The sequence below is a fragment of the Thalassophryne amazonica genome, chromosome 18, assembly GCF_902500255.1.
Source record: "Thalassophryne amazonica chromosome 18, fThaAma1.1, whole genome shotgun sequence".
Taxonomy (NCBI): Eukaryota; Metazoa; Chordata; class Actinopteri; order Batrachoidiformes; family Batrachoididae; genus Thalassophryne; species Thalassophryne amazonica.
The window spans coordinates 44,906,558-44,926,108 of NC_047120.1; the positions used below are offsets into that span (position 1 = coordinate 44,906,558).

At 36.7% G+C, this 19,551-nt stretch overlaps 1 protein-coding gene across 1 annotated transcript in view; it reads right to left on the reverse strand.

The window, feature by feature from the left end:
* The window catches only part of fmnl1b (formin-like 1b), a 76,308-nt gene that overhangs the window by 42,945 nt on the left and 13,812 nt on the right, over window positions 1–19,551 (reverse strand). Inside the window, exons 2-9 of the mRNA XM_034193464.1 lie at window positions 16,340–16,423; window positions 8,990–9,073; window positions 7,869–7,942; window positions 5,458–5,541; window positions 5,167–5,310; window positions 2,539–2,626; window positions 1,137–1,213; window positions 942–1,035 (exon numbers count right to left, since the gene is read on the reverse strand). Of these exons, the coding sequence (XP_034049355.1) occupies window positions 942–1,035; window positions 1,137–1,213; window positions 2,539–2,626; window positions 5,167–5,310; window positions 5,458–5,541; window positions 7,869–7,942; window positions 8,990–9,073; window positions 16,340–16,423 (729 nt within the window). The remainder of the gene's footprint in view (window positions 1–941; window positions 1,036–1,136; window positions 1,214–2,538; window positions 2,627–5,166; window positions 5,311–5,457; window positions 5,542–7,868; window positions 7,943–8,989; window positions 9,074–16,339; window positions 16,424–19,551) is intronic.

Below are 19,551 nucleotides of genomic sequence, written 5' to 3' on the forward strand. Positions count from 1 at the left end.
TGCGGCTAAACATGTCACTCCCGGTCCGATTGGGGAGGGGCCCAGAGAAAACTATCACCTGACAAAGTTTGATCCAGATCTGATCTGGATTGTGGATTTTTTGGCCATTGAAATTTAAGATTGAAAACCCCTTTTAATGTATATTTTACATTATATCTTAATCAAACGTGCCCCAGTCAATCTCATATTTGAAAGCGAGGTACAGACTGGCGCTCACTATCATCTGACAAAGTTTGATCCAGATCTGATCTGGATTGTGGATTTTGTGGACATTTGAATTTAATATTGAAAAGCCCATTTGGTGTGCATTTTGCATTATATCTCAATCAAATGTGCCTCAATCACTCTCATTTGTGACAATGAGGTGTAAACTGGCACTCTCAATGAACAGACTAAGTTTGATCCGCATCTGACCCGAACTGCAGATTTAGCAGATATTTGATTTTAACATTGAAAAGCCCTTTTGATATATATTTTGTATTGTATTTTAGCTTATGAAAAGCCACTTCTAAATGGACTTTAGATTTAATCATTTCTGTCCTGTGAATTAAAACTAGGGCTTAATTTCATTTGTTGGTTTAAATGTTTTAAGTATTGCTTCATCACTGATCTTGGCATGGTAAACCTTTTTGAGAACTTCTATGTTTTTGCTACAGCATAGTCAACATTCAGCTCTTTTGTTCTGTTTGTCTTGGCTTTAATAATAATAATAATAATAAAAATCCAAGCCAAAGATAAACTCATATAACAAAAGTCCAAGATTACCTGTACTTTCAGCCAAATGTTTTAGTGAGATATCAGTTGAGCACCATCACAGTTAACTTTTCAGCTTAATAAATTTGACAGCCGCCACTGCTACTCAATAAATACTGTAAATAAATAAATGCATTTTTTTTGGAAAAAAAAAATTGAATGATTGATGAAAAAAGGGTCTGTCGAACCTCTTTAAAGTTGTCAAAGGCGGAGAGGATGATGTCATGTCCTCCTCTCACCAAACACACGGCTGCCAGCAGCTCTAAAACCAGCGCCTTTGTCCTGAGAAAGAGATTCAACACCAAATGTCAAGATGTCAAGATGTCGGTACACACAGCATGTTAGATGACAACAAACACCTTCACCTTCAAACTCACACTAACCTCAGATTCCTGTTGTTGAGGCTGAGCGTGATCTCGTTGACACAACGCGGGTGATTCATCACCAGACTGAACCCGGACTGATAAAATATATATACATGAAAACTCAGTCATCCGTCCAGCTGCTGCAATAATTAATTTTTCACTTTAAAGGGCAAAACAAATATGGAGCAAATGCAAGAGGCTAAATGTTGAAAGTCATGTGCAATAAGACAGTATTGTCATGAATTATTGTCATTTTGGGTGACAGTCATTAAAGGTGTAGTTCTTTTTGATTTATTTATTTTTTTCTATTTAAATTATGAAAAAGGATTTTCTTGGATTCCTAAATTAGCTAATCTGGAAACCATTTAGGATACTATGGCCCATGTGGTTTAAAATCCAGCAAAAAGACTCCATGGCAACATCATGATTTTACTACGAGAGATCTCATAAATGGAGGTTTTGCCGAATATCTGCTGGACAGGAACGAGAATACTCACATAGATCTACTTTGACCATTTTCAATACTAAGCTTAGTTACAGTTCCGATGTTTTCACTTGATTAACCAAAATGAGTCATAGCTTTGTTAGATTCTACACATGTACTTTTCCATGGAACCCCACGCCGGCCAAAATAAATACTTTATCTGCAATAAAATCAATCTGTATTTTTGCATTGTAACATAGAAATCACCTTGGGGCAACTTATGTTGTGATTTAGCAAGATATATATAAACAGACCTGCAGTGAATTGATAAATACAGATACGTCATAATAACTAGATTTTGACAGAAAGTACATTTTGTCAATTTTGTGTAAAATCAAAAGTGACTACTTAAATTGGTAACATCTACTGTAAATGAATTAAGTGTTTGAACTTAACCCGTTTATGCCCAGATTATATTTTTTATAAGTGGAAAAAGTTGCATTAGCTTTGTACATTTTGTCAATTTTGTGGAAAATCAAAAGTGACTACACACCGAAAAAAGACAATAGTTGAACCAACTTGAATGAATTGTTTCAGTTGGTAACATCTAAATGAATTAAGTGTTTGAACGTAACCCATTTATGCCCAGATTTTTTTATAAGTGGAAAAAGTTGCATTAGTACCTTTGAGATTTTTTTTTGTTTGGTTTTTTTTTTTTGTTAGTACAAAATGACAATGACACACTTTGTTGCCAGTGGGGCAAAATAGGATATGTTTATAAGTTAGAGTTGATCTAACTAACAAACTTAAGTCCAAACAATTTAATTCATTCAGGTTTACCCAGTTGAAACAACTTTTTTTATGCGTAAGTTTTTCAGTGCACTTTTAACCTCATGAAGTATTTTTTTTTTCTAACCTCCCAAAAGTCTCAGATAAATTGTTGGCGGTAACAAATGACATAAGAACAGCACACAATGGGTTAGTTGATGTGGATACCTGATAGTTCATGATGGCACGTAAACACATGATGCAGAGATGAACATCATCTTTCTGGCTCACAACACGAGAGGTCCTCAGGGCTTTCCTGTGTTGGAGAGAGTTGAATCTGCCAGGTGAGAAATGCTGCTGTTACGCCTGTGTAGAGTTTGATCATTTCAAAATCAGAATTATGAGACAAAATAAAGTAAGGATGCAACTTACAATTATTTTTAGTTATGGCTTAATCAGAGTTATTATCACTTCTCAGGGCATTCCCTGAAGATAAGCAATACTTTGCAAGGATGCTGATACTCTATAATCACTTACCAAAGAAAGGAGGGCTAATAATTAAAGGAGGGCCAATAATACCATTATGCTCTATTGTGGTCTGCGCTGAAATGGAGTGTTTTTTATTTTTAATACAATGTGGCTGTGCCAAGTTTCACTGATTTGTTTTAAAAAAAAAAAACAAACTGCCATGGCGATGCTCCTGTGTGGAAATACATACAATATTTTGACACTTTTCAATCTCAAAATCCTGTTTTTGTAGCCAGATAATACATTTAACCCCTTAACGCTTGAATTTATATAGCTGTATATAAAAAAATGTTTTGTGTGTGTTTTTGCCTTTAAGTAGATGGTAAATAATGTTGAGATTATTAATTTCACTTTTGCACAAAAAATAAATAGTAATTTTGGTATTTTGGTAATAATTTATGTTATAATGTTATAATAATAATGGTATGTTGCATATTTGAGTCAAATATTGTAGCATATATGCGACAATAGGCGTTAAGGGGTTAAGGTGACTTATAGGACATATCACCAAGATAAGATGTTAGCAAGCTAAGTAGCGATACAGGAGCATTGCTGTGCCAAGTTTCATTGATTTGTTTCAGTAAAACCTGTCACGGCGATGCTCCTGTATCGCTACTTAGCTTGCTAACATCTTATCTTGGTGAGATGTCCTGTAAGTCACCTTAAATGTATTATCCGGTTACAAAAACAGGAGATTAAAAAGTGTCTATTTCTCTAACATTTACAAAATATAAGAGAAAAATGCTAAACGGATTAGCTTTATACAGAAATACGGCCATCTGGGAGCATAGAACCACCAACCAGCCAACAAATCAACCAATCAAAGTACATGAATCTGTTGTCAAGCTGCCTTTGCTCACATTGGCAGTTGCCGTGTTGCATCAGTCAGCATGGTTTGCATGGTGTAATGTAGTGTAAGTAATAATAATGATAACGTGATTTTATTGCGGGCCCTATGGGTGTTTATTGGCCCTTCATCTATGGTTAGATAGCTAGATAGACAGAGGCCTAATAATCGATCATAGGGTTTTCTGAAATAATGTTATTGTAGAATTATGTGCTTTTAAATCATATATATATCAATGATCAGCTTTCAAACAAACTGTTTTTCTGCAGCAGCACTTAACTAATCAATAAACATATCTCCAAGAGTGTAAAAGAATGAAGGAAAGAATGTTGAAGAGTTCCAGATCAAATGAACGTCACTGATAGAGCAAAGCCTCCCAGCTGCTGTGTGAGAAACATGTCGGAATGTGTGACGATTTGCTTTGCCAAGACATTTGTTTTACATTCACGCCAAAGGAGTTCCAGTTAAACACGGTCTGTGAGCGTCGCTTACTGATAGCTGTTGCCACACAGACTTAAAAGAATTTAGTGGCTTCAAATGAGAAAGATAAGATATCCAGAACGTTGGTAAGCATTTCTGACTTCATTCCTGTAACGCATGGTATGGTCTGTTTCTATAAATCATGTACAACAATAATAGTCTTTAAGTGTCTATATTAATTACATTAAAATTAATTACATTTATTTAACAAATTAAATTAATTAATTTTATTAAGTTATTAATTAAATTAAAAATTACATGAACCATTTTAGCACTTACGGAATTCTAGCATACAATACACAGAATGCCTAAATTTTCGGAGCCCATAGATAATTGGAGGAACTAAATATGAGGATTATTTTTTATACAAATCACTTTTGTAGCCAGTTATATTTAGTCAAGCCAGGAGATGGATAATGGATACATGAACATTTCCAAGTCCCTGACTATGTCTTGACTTCATTTCTATCAATCATTAAGAAACACAGATTTTGCAGCGCAAAGTCAGCAATGTGCTGGTTTATCGTATTGTTGGACATTTTGTGGTCAGAATACGAAATTTAAAAAAAATACTGTGGCATCTGTGCTTTCAGTTTAAACTGGAATGTGTCAGACATACAAAGCTGTGGTACTGATGAAAGGATTACTGTCTTGTTAAAGGATTAATTAACTCCTACTTGTTGGAGCATGAAGCCTGGGGCAAACAAAGTTTGTTTTTATTTGCTATGATGTGTAGGGTAATTTATCCATTGGTTTCTGAATTTTAAAAAAAAAACTTGATGTTCTTATTTTTTGCATCAGTCTGAGAGAGAATCTGTCCTCTTAATTAATGTTCTGTGTTCTACACATTTGAAACCTCTCTTATTTGCTGAAAGAAAAAGCTAAAATTAAACAAACATTTGCATTGTTCAGCTATTCATGGACTTAACTCTGTATATGTTAAGGTCATACAAGGCTTCCTTCCTTATAAATGCTTTTGTATGCTTTAGTCATGTCCTCACCTGACTGTGAGACCCTTGCTGGTCTTGGAGGCACCATGAGTCGGGGAGTTGGTGGCACTTTTGCTCAGGTCTTCCACCGACTTCTCCATCATTTTGCTTTTGTCTGTAGGGACTGCGCCATTTTCCAAACCATCCACGTCGTAACTGCAAATAAGTCATACACTGAAGTAAAGCTGCAAAGAAACTTTCAGTACTTTGTTTGTTTACATCAATCAAGCTATAGTTGCTTGAACCAGGTAAGGACGAATCCTGAACTACGAGAAAAATGAAAAATAAAAAGCTGGTACCTACATAACGGCACAATGAGCCAAAGACAAATAATCCACAAGGACATCTAAGCCTCGGTTGTCCTCGTTTAGGAACTCCTGAGCCCAGCTGCAAGAAGAACAATTCATTTAAAAGTAGCAACACAGTTGTAAAAACTAACAATTCAACACACTTTGGGAGAAAGCTTCCAAAGAGCTGTTTTCATAGACACATACAGAGCAGGCTGTTGGCCAATAAACTTCTACCTCTGAGCTCCATTTGAACTGTCACGAAGGATAATTATAGTTTCTATATAAATCTGAGTGTTGATGAATTTCCCAGTGTTAATGTGTCACCAATAACACTGAATTTAAACTGAACAATGTTTCTTAAAACTTATTTAAAAATTGTATGACTAAACAGTAAAGTATTAAAGAAAATAACAGACCTACACACAAAAAATATAGATTATAAGATTGTTGCTTTACATTCCCAGCATAACAATACAATTCAAATGTGATTAATAAATAATGCGATAATTTCACCAAACCATTTAATTGATTAATATGATTATTTTCTGATACATAAAACACCTAAAAGTTATGATTTAGTTTTAGTACAAAGGGTGACCACACCCAAACGTTGATTTTTATTACCTATACAAGGTTATGTTAATTTCCAATTGTCTGTCTGTTTGTTTGTTTGTTGGCTACAAAGACAGCACAAACTGATATGAAAAAACTGAGTAATTTAACTGGTAATTTGACAAATAAGTAACTGAGTGCTTGCAGTAACTATGGGATCAAATGCAACAGTAACTGAGAATCTAGTTATCCAGAGAGTAACTACTTGTTATTGCGTAACTTAAAAAAACTCCTTTGATCTGACCTGAAAATGCTTTTTGCTTCTGGCATTATAAAATAAAATCTGATGTTCTATTCGTGCCATCTGTTAGACTTATAAATGGTTGAGTTGACATGTATGAAGTTCCGAATGGAAAATAAAGTTAATTGAATTGAATTGAAGGTCTTGAACTGTGACATCATAAAGGAATACATAATATTCTACCACACTGACGTCATAAAGGGATACCATACATTCTGGCTCCATAACATCAAAACAGAATATCAAACGCTCTTGTGCCGTGATATCATGAAGGACAGTCTAATAATCGAGGTTATGAAAACAAGATTGAATTAATATATTCGAGGTTATGAAAACAAGATTGAATTAATATAATCAAGGGTCAAGAATCATGTGCGAAGTTCAGAATAATAGAATGAGTGATCAAGAGCAAAGGTAAGTGATCAGGGTTTAAATTGGTGCTCTGTGTGAATATCATTCTACTACACTGGAGTTTAACTGTTTCAGATTTGGGAGGAGGTTATGTGATCCTGTGTTTGTGTGTTTTTCTGTCTGAAATCACAATGCCTGTAAAAGTGGACGGGTGGTAAAGGAAATAATTTATTCAATTGTGCTGCTAATTTACATCTGTAAAAAATGTTTGTTTGTTTTTTTTCTTTTTAAGCATTCTTGCCTCGTGACAAGAAAAATCTGAAGGAAAAAAATGTAGTAGAAAAAAAAAATCCTGATTTATCAATCTCTGTTGACTGGTGGAGGTAATAATGACTTGGTTAATTGGTTAATTATACCCTACACTGTAAAAAAAAAAAATTGTTTTTACAAGAAAATGCTGGCAGCTGTGGTTACCAGGGAATTCCTGTAAAAAATACAGCAGCACAGTAGATAACTTTACAGACATAATATGTAAATGGATTTACTGTGAATGAACCACGGCTGACTCACATTAAAAAACTGTTAAATCTACCAAAAAAAGAGAGCCTAGTCTGAGTATCGTATCGCATTGAAATTAAAAGAAACAAAGCATGCAAGGAATATGACTGAACAGAAGTACTTAGACTAGCGATAATAATTTCTTATAGGCCTACTCCCTAGCCTACTCTACAAGCTGCAAATAGCCTACCTGTAGCCTATAGGCCTACCTGAATTTGCATCGTTTCATCAATCATGTTAAAGTTAGGGTACAGCATAAACTTGTAAAGTGACTTACATATAATTCTTGTATTTTTAAAAACAACTGACTAAAACTATAGGTTTTACAATGTTTGCATGTCAATTTACCACCATTGTTTTGTAATGAGTATTACAGTATTTCTCAGTTTTTGTTACAAATAGTTGTAGTTTCAACAAATACATTTGATTAGAATCACATGTTGTTGTACATCTAACAAAAACATTCTGTTTAATAGTTTACAAAAGTCCACTGTGATTGAAACAAAAATATGTGTTTTGGGGTTTACAATACTTTTCTGTAGTGATTTTACATTGTTTTTATGTAAATTTCAAGGCATTTCTCTCTTTTTTTACAGTGTAGAGGAGTCTGTCTGAGACTTGAACAGGCAAATTTAAACTTCTCACACATGATTTTGACTCACCCGATGTGATTGGTCCTCAGGGAGATCTCCAGTTCTCTGAGAACCTGATTCGATTCCTGGACACGTCTCTTAAACTAACCGAACAAACAGGACAGTTATGAAAGGGAAATTGTTAAATTGTGTCAGAATATTTTTTATAGCAGTGTAACACTTTGAACATGAAGTAATACAAACTGAGGAGGACTACAAGAGTGCACTAAAAACACGAGCAGTCCATTATGATGTGCTCACACCTGCTCAGGCTTTTAGTTTTAGTTTAGTGGAAGAAACAAGATGAGGGTACAAATCATACAAATGCTGATACAAGCACGAAACGTGGCATAAACATTCCAGATTTTTCTGATGAAGTTAAAATCCAAGATGGCTGCCTTTTTTTTCAAGATGGCCACCCAATTTGGAGCCAAAAATATACATTTTCCAAAGAATATTGATGGATTTGATTGAATACTGGGTCTGATCTATCTATCTATCTATCTATCTATCTATCTATCTATCTATCTATCTATCTATCTATCTATCTATCTATCTATCTATCTATCTATCTATCTATCTATCTATCTATCTATCTATCTATCTATCTATCTATCTATCTATCTATCTATCTATCTATCTATCTATCTATCTATCTATCTATCTATCTATCCACACACATATATAGATAGATAGAAAATATCCAAAATTCATCTAACACTCAGAACAGAGATTAGACAGTAGAATTTGTCTTAAATTATGTTGGGATCCCAAGTTTATACGATATCTCAAGTCAACATTTTCACTGAAAATGACTGGAAATGCTTGTTTTGCTACGTGATTACAATAAACCAGCCCTTTCCTGTATTTCACTAAACAGGTCAGCAAAATTACAGAATGGAAGCAACCTACGGTGATGTAATCAAGTGCAAATGCAGTGCAAATTGCAAATAATTTGACACCAAATCAAGTTGAATCTAAATATCTGCTTTGAGGGTCACTTACCACATTCTGGGTTGTACAATGTAGGAAAAATGTGCTTGGTTTTCATCACAAATCAATCTAAACATGGCGTACTTATCCTAAATGCTGTCTGTATAGGTTACTGAACTTGTCATCCAGTATGTGATTGTGAGTTTGCTGGGTCGTACCTTTCGGCTAACACCTCCATGCTCCAAGTGACTTTTCAGTTTCTCCAAATATGCAGAAGGTGGATTTCTGACTTGGAATCGCTCCTGACAGTGCACACAAAGACAGAGCTTTAAATAGGTCTGACTGCAGCACGGCAGTGAAAAGCTCACCAGGGTAAAAAAAAAAAAAAAAACAATAAAAAAAATGGAATCGCAGCACTTTGAGCAAACAGCCCCAAGGGTGCTATTTAATTAAACTCTAATAAATTAGTTTGTTGTTCTTAGTTTTGATGCATTTTATACATTTTTGAACTGTTTTCCCAGTAACACCACTAGTGGATGCCTGCAGCCTGTTTGTGTCAAAGCTGGGTCGTAGCAAATTTTATTTTATATTATGACGAAGATTTCAGCTTCTACCGCAGCATGACAGTAACAGGTGTCCTCTGTCACTCTGTCCCATCCAGACAGACTGAGTTATAGACCTCCCTGTGGTTGCCACGGTGATATGAAATATTAATGAGCCTCCCTGTGTGTGTGTGTGTGTGTGTGTGTGTGTGTGTGTGTGTGTGTGTGTGTGTGTGTGTGTGTGTGTGTGTGTGTGTGTGTGTGTGTGTGTGTGTGTGTGTGAAGTAGAAGTGGTTTCCTGTGATGTATCGCTGTATGATTTTGACTTACACTGCTTGCATTGGACTCATAATTAATAATATGCTGCATTCACTGACCCGCTCTCAACCATTATATTTGGTGTGCATTTAGTTAGCATGTGCACCCATAATTAATAACATGCTGCATTCACTGACCCACTCTCAACCATTAGTTTGAGTGTGTATGTAATTAGAATGTGCTCTCATAATTAATATGCTGCATTCACTGACCAGCTCTCAACCATTAGTTTGAGTGTGTATGTAATTAGAATGTGCTCTCATAATTAATATGCTGCATTCACTGACCCACTCTCAACCATTAGTTTGAGTGTGTATGTAATTAGAATGTGCTCTCATAATTAATATGCTGCATTCACTGACCAGCTCTCAACCATTAGTTTGAGTGTGTATGTAATTAGAATGTGCTCTCATAATTAATATGCTGCATTCACTGACCAGCTCTCAACCATTAGTTTGAGTGTGTATGTAATTAGAATGTGCTCTCATAATTAATATGCTGCATTCACTGACCCACTCTCAACCATTATATTTGGTGTGCATTTAGTTAGCATGTGCACCCATAATTAATAACATGCTGCATTCACTGACCAGCTCTCAACCATTAGTTTGAGTGTGTATGTAATTAGAATGTGCTCTCATAATTAATATGCTGCATTCACTGACCCACTCTCAACCATTAGTTTGAGTGTGTATGTAATTAGAATGTGCTCTCATAATTAATATGCTGCATTCACTGACCCACTCTCAACCATTAGTTTGAGTGTGTATGTAATTAGAATGTGCTCTCATAATTAATATGCTGCATTCACTGACCAGCTCTCAACCATTAGTTTGAGTGTGTATGTAATTAGAATGTGCTCTCATAATTAATATGCTGCATTCACTGACCAGCTCTCAACCATTAGTTTGAGTGTGTATGTAATTAGAATGTGCTCTCATAATTAATATGCTGCATTCACTGACCAGCTCTCAACCATTAGTTTGAGTGTGTATGTAATTAGAATGTGCTCTCATAATTAATATGCTGCATTCACTGACCCACTCTCAACCATTAGTTTGAGTGTGTATGTAATTAGAATGTGCTCTCATAATTAATATGCTGCATTCACTGACCAGCTCTCAACCATTAGTTTGAGTGTGTATGTAATTAGAATGTGCTCTCATAATTAATATGCTGCATTCACTGACCCACTCTCAACCATTAGTTTGAGTGTGTATTTAGTTAGCATGTGCACTCATAATTAATAACATGCTGCATTCACTGACCAGCTCTCAACCATTAGTTTGAGTGTGTATGTAATTAGAATGTGCTCTCATAATTAATAACATGCTGCATTCACTGACCCACTCTCAACCATTAGTTTGAGTGTGTATTTAATTAGAATGTGCTCTCATAATTAATATGCTGCATTCACTGACCCACTCTCAACCATTAGTTTGAGTGTGTATTTAATTAGAATGTGCTCTCATAATTAATATGCTCCATTCACTGACCCACTCTCAACCATTAGTTTGAGTGTGTATTTAATTAGAATGTGCTCTCATAATTAATAACATGCTGCATTCACTGACCCGCTCTCAACCATTATATTTGGTGTGGATTTAGTTACCATGTGCACTCATAATTAATAATATGCTGCATTCACTGACCCGCTCTCAACCATTATATTTGGTGTGGATTTAGTTACCATGTGCACTCATAATTAATAACATGCTGCATTCACTGACCCGCTCTCAACCATTATATTTGGTGTGGATTTAGTTACCATGTGCACTCATAATTAATAATATGCTGCATTCACTGACCCGCTCTCAACCATTATATTTGGTGTGGATTTAGTTACCATGTGCACCCATAATTAATAACATGCTGCATTCACTGACCAGCTCTCAACCATTAGTTTGAGTGTGTATGTAATTAGAATGTGCTCTCATAATTAACATGCTGCATTCACTGACCCACTCTCAACCATTAGTTTGAGTGTGTATGTAATTAGAATGTGCTCTCATAATTAATATGCTGCATTCACTGACCCACTCTCAACCATTAGTTTGAGTGTGTATGTAATTAGAATGTGCTCTCATAATTAATATGCTGCATTCACTGACCCACTCTCAACCATTAGTTTGAGTGTGTATTTAGTTAGCATGTGCACTCATAATTAATAACATGCTGCATTCACTGACCAGCTCTCAACCATTAGTTTGAGTGTGTATGTAATTAGAATGTGCTCTCATAATTAATATGCTGCATTCACTGACCCACTCTCAACCATTAGTTTGAGTGTGTATTTAGTTAGCATGTGCACTCATAATTAATAACATGCTGCATTCACTGACCAGCTCTCAACCATTAGTTTGAGTGTGTATTTAATTAGAATGTGCTCTCATAATTAATATGCTGCATTCACTGACCCACTCTCAACCATTAGTTTGAGTGTGTATTTAATTAGAATGTGCTCTCATAATTAATAACATGCTGCATTCACTGACCCGCTCTCAACCATTATATTTGGTGTGGATTTAGTTACCATGTGCACTCATAATTAATAACATGCTGCATTCACTGACCCACTCTCAACCATTAGTTTGAGTGTGTATTTAGTTAGCATGTGCACTCATAATTAATAACATGCTGCATTCACTGACCAGCTCTCAACCATTAGTTTGAGTGTGTATGTAATTAGAATGTGCTCTCATAATTAATATGCTGCATTCACTGACCCACTCTCAACCATTAGTTTGAGTGTGTATGTAATTAGAATGTGCTCTCATAATTAATATGCTGCATTCACTGACCCACTCTCAACCATTAGTTTGAGTGTGTATTTAGTTAGCATGTGCACTCATAATCAATAACATGCTGCATTCACTGACCAGCTCTCAACCATTAGTTTGAGTGTGTATGTAATTAGAATGTGCTCTCATAATTAATAACATGCTGCATTCACTGACCCACTCTCAACCATTAGTTTGAGTGTGTATTTAATTAGAATGTGCTCTCATAATTAATATGCTGCATTCACTGACCCACTCTCAACCATTAGTTTGAGTGTGTATTTAATTAGAATGTGCTCTCATAATTGATAACATGCTGCATTCACTGACCCGCTCTCAACCATTATATTTGGTGTGGATTTAGTTACCATGTGCACTCATAATTAATAATATGCTGCATTCACTGACCCGCTCTCAACCATTAGTTTGAGTGTGTATGTAATTAGAATGTGCTCTCATAATGAATATGCTGCATTCACTGACCCACTCTCAACCATTAGTTTGAGTGTGTATGTAATTAGAATGTGCTCTCATAATTAATATGCTGCATTCACTGACCCACTCTCAACCATTAGTTTGAGTGTGTATGTAATTAGAATGTGCTCTCATAATTAATATGCTGCATTCACTGACCCACTCTCAACCATTAGTTTGAGTGTGTATGTAATTAGAATGTGCTCTCATAATTAATAACATGCTGCATTCACTGACCCGCTCTCAACCATTATGTTTGTGTGTGCATTTAATTAGCATATGCACTCATAATTAATAACATGCTGCATTCACTGACCCGCTCTCAACCATTATGTTTGTGTGTGCATTTAGTTAGCATGTGCACCCTTAATAATATGCTGCATTCACTGATCCGCTCTCAACCATTATGTTGGAGTGTGCATTTAGTTACCATGTGTACTCATAATTAATAATATGCTGCATTCACTGACCCGCTCTCAACCATTATGTTTGTGTGTGCATTTAGTTAACATGTGCACTCATCTACTCTCAAATATTTAGCTTGCTTGTGCACTCATAATTGAAAATGATGCATTCACTGACTCAATCATTTTCACATTTAGTTTGCAACTGCACTCATAATTGAAAACATGTTGCATTCACTGACCCACTCATTTACACATTTAGTTTGCTTGTGCACTCATAATTGATGCTGCATTCACTGACCCACTCATTTGCACATTTAGTTTGCTTGTGCATTCATAATTAAACCATTACTTAAAAAGCCACCACTTGACCCAGTTATCTTAGCTAATTATAGGCCAATCTCCAACTTTCCTTTTCTCTCAAAAATTCTTGAAAGGGTAGTTGTAAAACAGCTACCTGATCATCTGCAGAGGAATGGTCTATTTGAAGAGTTTCAGTCATGTTTCAGAATTCATCATAGTACAGAAACAGCATTAGTGAAGGTTACAAATGATCTTCTTATGGCCTCAGACAGTGGACTCATCTCTGTGCTTGTTCTGTTAGACCTCAGTGCTGCTTTTGATACTGCCATAGGTATTAAAGGGACTGCGCTGCAGTGGTTTGAATTATATTTATCTAATAGATTACAATTTGTTCATGTAAATGGGGAGTCTTCTTCATGGACTAAGGTTAATTATGGAGTTCCACAAGGTTTTGTACTAGGACCGGATACATGCTTCCCTTAGGCAGTATTATTAGAAAGCATTGCTTAAATTTTCATTGTTACGCAGATGATACCCAGCTTTATCTATCCATGAAGCCAGAGGACACAAACCAATTAGTTAAAATGCAGGATTGTCTTACAGACATAAAGACATGGATGACCTGTAATTTCCTGCTTTTAAATTCAAATAAAACTCAAGTTATTGTACTTGGCCCCACAAATCTTAGAAACATGGTGTCTAACCAGATCCTTAATCTGGATGGCATTACCCTGACCTCTAGTAATACTGTGAGAAATCTTGGAGTCATTTTTGATCAGGATATGACCTTCAGTGCGCATATTAAGCAAATATGTAGGACTGCTTTTTTGCATTTGTGCAATATCTCTAAAATTAGAAAGGTCTTGTCTCAGAGTGATGCTGAAAAACTAATTCATGCATTTATTTCCTCTAGGCTGGACTATTGTAATTCATTATTATCAGGTTGTCCTAAAAGTTCCCTGAAAAGCCTTCAGTTAATTCAAAATGCTACAGCTAGAGTACTGACGGGGACTAGAAGGAGAGAGCATATCTCACCCATATTGGCCTCTCTTCATTGGCTCCCTGTTAATTCCAGAATAGAATTTAAAATTCTTCTTCTTACTTATAAGGTTTTGAATAATCAGGTCCCATCTTATCTTAGGGACCTCATAGTACCATATCACCCCAATAGAGCGCTTCGCTCTCAGACTGCAGGCTTACTTGTAGTTCCTAGGATTTGTAAGTGTTGTGTGTTGGGGGGTGTGGCTGGATGTTTTGGTGTTCTTTTCTTTGCTCCTCAGGTGGCATGGAAACTGATTTGTCTGTGGAGAAGGCGCTGGCTGAAGAATCCTCACCCTCATCAACATCATGTGAAGCACCTGTGACTGGTGCTCACATGCAACCTTAAAGACTTTCAGCTGAAGCAGATAATTGGATGGCGTTCATGTGTGATTCAAGCAGAACTGCCGGGAACTCGACCTTGTGATGTTCGTTTGTGAGACGCTGAGGACCGCACCTGGGTTTGACACATCGAGCCCGTGAAGCAAGGAAGGGTGAGGACACATGCTGTCAGCACACATTAAAGGTAATTAAGTATTTGACTAATTGTTGATAGTAACTTGGTGTTTTGTTACATAGTATACTTGAATTGTGATGAGAATTGTGCAGCTTGCTTCTCACTGCTGTGGCGTGCAGGATAAGTGATCCTCCACTTGTTGTGAGAAGCTGCTCATTTGCATAAAGATAAAAAGTACAGACCTGAATGTGTTGCTGATAGCGTGTGTCTTTTGAAAGATATTGTTGTAACTGCTGACTTACCTCACATCTTCTTTGCTTCACAGAGAGTCAGTTTGTCGTGTCCACCTGGGGGGTGTTTGTCTGGTGGTAGTGGGTCCAGGAGCGCCGGACTTCTCTCCTTGCGGGCGCTGGAGAGCGTGCCAGCAGTCACTCCTCCAGAAGGACGTTGGTTTTGGTTTTGTACATTTTATTTAGGCACAGGTGAAAAATAAATTGTTTTTGTTGTTGGAACCGCTTTCTGGTTATTTTTAGCGCTGGGTTCTGTCTGACGCAGGTTCGCTCCTCAATCCGCGTCGACACATAACAGTAAGAGTAGAATGGGAGGCAGAGCCTTCAGCTTTCAGGCTCCTCTCTTGTGGAACCAGCTCCCAATTCGGATCAGGGAGACAGACACCCTCTCTACTTTTAAGATTAGGCTTAAAACTTTCCTTTTTGAAAAAGCTTATAGTTAGGGCTGAATCAGGTGACCCTGAACCATCCCTTAGTTATGCTGCTATAGACTTAGACTGCTGGGGGGTTTCCCATGATGCACCCAGTGTTTCTTTTTATTTACCTCTTTTTGCTCTGTATGCACCACTCTGCTTTTAATCATTGGTGAGTGATCTCTGCTCCCCTCCACAGCATGTCTTTTTCCTGGTTCTCTCCCTCAGCCCCAACCAGTCCCAGCAGAAGACTGCCCCTCCCTGAGCCTGTTCTGCTGGAGGTTTCTTCCTGTTAAAAGGGAGTTTTCCTTCCCACTGTCACCAAGTGCTTGCTCATAGGGGGTCGTTTTGACCGTTGGGGTTTTTCTGTAATTATTGTATGGCTTTTGCCTTACAGTATAAAGCGCCTTGGGGCGACTGTTGTGATTTGGCACTATATAAATAAAATTGATTTGATTTGATTTGATAATTGATAACATGTTGCATTCACTGACCCATTCTCAAACACAAATTTACAGTCCATTAGTGTGATCAAACACATTGACCCACCTGGTCACAGATTAGGTCCCATTTTTTCTCACTGTCGTATTGACTAAGGATCTTCACCTTATCCGGAGGAAGATTCATGGTGTTCTTGAAGTAGAAAGAAAGAAAAACAGCACCATCAATGTTACTGAATGTATATAATTATATGTGTGCATCCTCTAAACCAGAAAAAGTTGTGACTGTATAGAAAATGTAAATAAATAAAATAAAAATTCTTACATTTACTTAGACTTTTTGGATTCCACTGAACCCAAGATATTTCAATGTTTTTCTGCTTCTGAAATGCAGGAATGGATGTAACTTAACCAATGAAATGGAGTTGGCCCCACAAAACATGAACATATCTTGGGTTTAGTGAAAGTCCAAGTAAATCTAAGAATTACTGCAGGCTTTTCAAATTTGCATTTTCCATTCAATCCCAACATTTTCTGGTTTGGAGTTCTACAAAATAAGGTATCAACATTTCTACTCTCAGTTTCCTCAGGCAGTGAGGAAACGACAAGTGCTCAAACTACACAGGAACTGAAAAAACAGATCTGTGTCACATGCAGGAAAAATAATCAGATTGGGCTCACTTCAGCTGGTGAGTCACAGGTCTGGCAACTGAGTGTCTCTATGAGTCCGGTTCCTGTGCTGCTCATGATTTATAGGTCAGTGCTGCAACTCAGTCTGTTGTTCCAAGTGTTGCTAATGATCCACTTTACTCATCATCCTCTCATTACTGACAGTCAGCCATTTTAACAAGAGTCACTTGAATTACCGAATGCCATATCGAGTTTTAGATACCTAAAATTCAAATCCGCTCAGCAGATGTACTCCTCAGGTATAGCCGTGGTGTGAGTAATACTAAGTCATGTGACGTGACGACCAATCTGAGTGAATAGGCAGCGTGATGCCAGCTGCCTGCTTGCCAAAATAAAATCAATCAAGATGGCAGAAAATGCTCCAAAACAGCTTTATTCCTGTGTAAATCTAATACGCTAGTCATATATTTTATAAATGTTATGGAGAAATAAACACTTCTAAATCTAGAAAAAACATTGTTTTTCCATTCATCGCTGCATTTTGCAGATGATGTGATCCTATTGGCTTCATCGGTTTGTGGCCTCCAGCACCTCCCTAGGGAGGTGTTCCAGGCATGTCCAGCTGGGAGCAGACCCTGGGGAAGACCCAGGACTAGGTGGCGAGATTATATCTCCACACTGGCCTTGGAACACCTCAGGATCCCCCAGTCAGAGGTGGTTAATGTGACCTGGGAAAGTTTGGGGTACCCTGCTGGAGCTGTTGCCCTGCGACCCGATCCTGGATAACTGGTTGAAGATGTATGTATGTATGTAAACTGCAAATGTCCTCAGTTGTAAAAGTTTGCCCTTGGTAACAATGTTTCCACAATGACCCAGTGAGCGAATCTCTCACACACTGAGCTAATTTCACACCCATTAATGTGTTGCTGGTGTTCCATTTAATAAACACATTCCAGTGCAAAGACAGACACCTCCACTGTACTAATTATAAACCCTCACACAAAACTGGGATCGTCCACAGGAGACTTCCTCTGAAGGTCGTCATGTTTCCTAAACTCCATTTACATTATTATCATATGTTATCTGATCAGCTAATTTATTGTTATTATTTGTTTTTTAGAGGAGTAAAATGCATTAGTCATAATTCACATATTTGGTCATGCATCTTAAAGTAAATCTGTCTTATTCAGTCCTTTGTTAAAAATGGGAATTATAAAACTGGCACAGCTGCCTAAATCAAGGAGGTCAACTGGTTTAAAGAATGAAAACAAAAAAAACAGAAATAGTGCCAAAGATGACTTCAGAAAGGATATATTTGTAACGTTCCAGAACACAAACAATTTGAAATACTGTTAGCTGGTTAATCGTGTTGTTTGTTGTTGTTGTTGTTGTTGTTATTGTTCCTCTTTTTCTTCTTCATTTCTTACAATTTTTTTCTGGTTTCGATAACTTGGTGCTGAGCTCACTTCCTGTCTTGCGTTGAATGTCATGCATGAGTTTGAATTGTGGAGAGAAATTTAGTCGTGGCGTGTGATTAAAGTAAAATGTGGTGTGGTTTCCCTGTTTCCAACCACAAAACGTACATTTGGTCCTGTGTACCTTATAAATGTTGGTTTTAGACACCAAATTGATGAGGGTTTCATGGTCTGGCTAACATGTAAAGATAAATAATGTTGGAAATAGTTAGCTAGCTTCACTTAGGCTCAACAACGTCCCCACACAGCACAGCCTAGCTTGTTAACTTTAGCATTAGCAATAGGCTATATAGTAAAAGGTGGTGTGATTTCCCTGTTTCCAACCAGAAAAGGTACATTTTGTCCTATGTACCTTATAAATGTTGGTAGAAGACATAAATGCTTGATGGACAGGCTAACATTTAAAGAGAAATAATGTTGGAAATATTTTGGCATGAGTTAAGGTAAACCATGTGCACAACGTAGCCTTGCTTTTTAACTGCAACATTAGTGATAGACTACAGGAAAAAAAATAACTGAAATAAATGGCCTTTTTTTTTTTACAACACCCAGAACATACATTTTTCTGTTGTACACATGATATATTATTAATCCATATTCCTTTTGGTTTGAACCAATTTGGGAAACATAATTTTAGGCAGTCTTGTATAAAGTACCTCAAAGTGATACTTGAGTGAAAGTACAAGTATCTTACCATAAAATTACTTTGGTAACAGTTAAAGTCTCTTTTAAAAATTTTACTCAAGTAAAAGTCTTAAAGTACCTGACATTCTCTGTACTTAAGTATCAAAAGTACATTTCTCATATAAAATGTACTTTAAGTAAAAGTACTGAGAAAAAATTAAAATTCAAAACGAGTGGAGAGTGAAATGGCAACACAAACATAAAGCGAGTGTGGTGTCTGGATAAACCAGGAGGGGGCCCCTATAAAAGGCTGGATCCGCCTCTGGCAGAGCAGTTTGTGTTCTTGATGGGATGAGTGAGCAACAGGTGGATGTATGTAGCTGTAAATAAAGTTGCCATTCTTTTTCCTGGAAGACCCACACACACTTTTCTGTTGAACACAACAGCTAGGCTCTTGTGAAACAGCTTTGTTGTGATTTGGCACTATATAAACTGAATAAATTGAATTGAACAGTCATTTGTAGCTACACAGTTTCGCCAAATTTAAGGAAAAGTAAAACAAACAAACAAAAAAAACAAAACAAATGCAAGC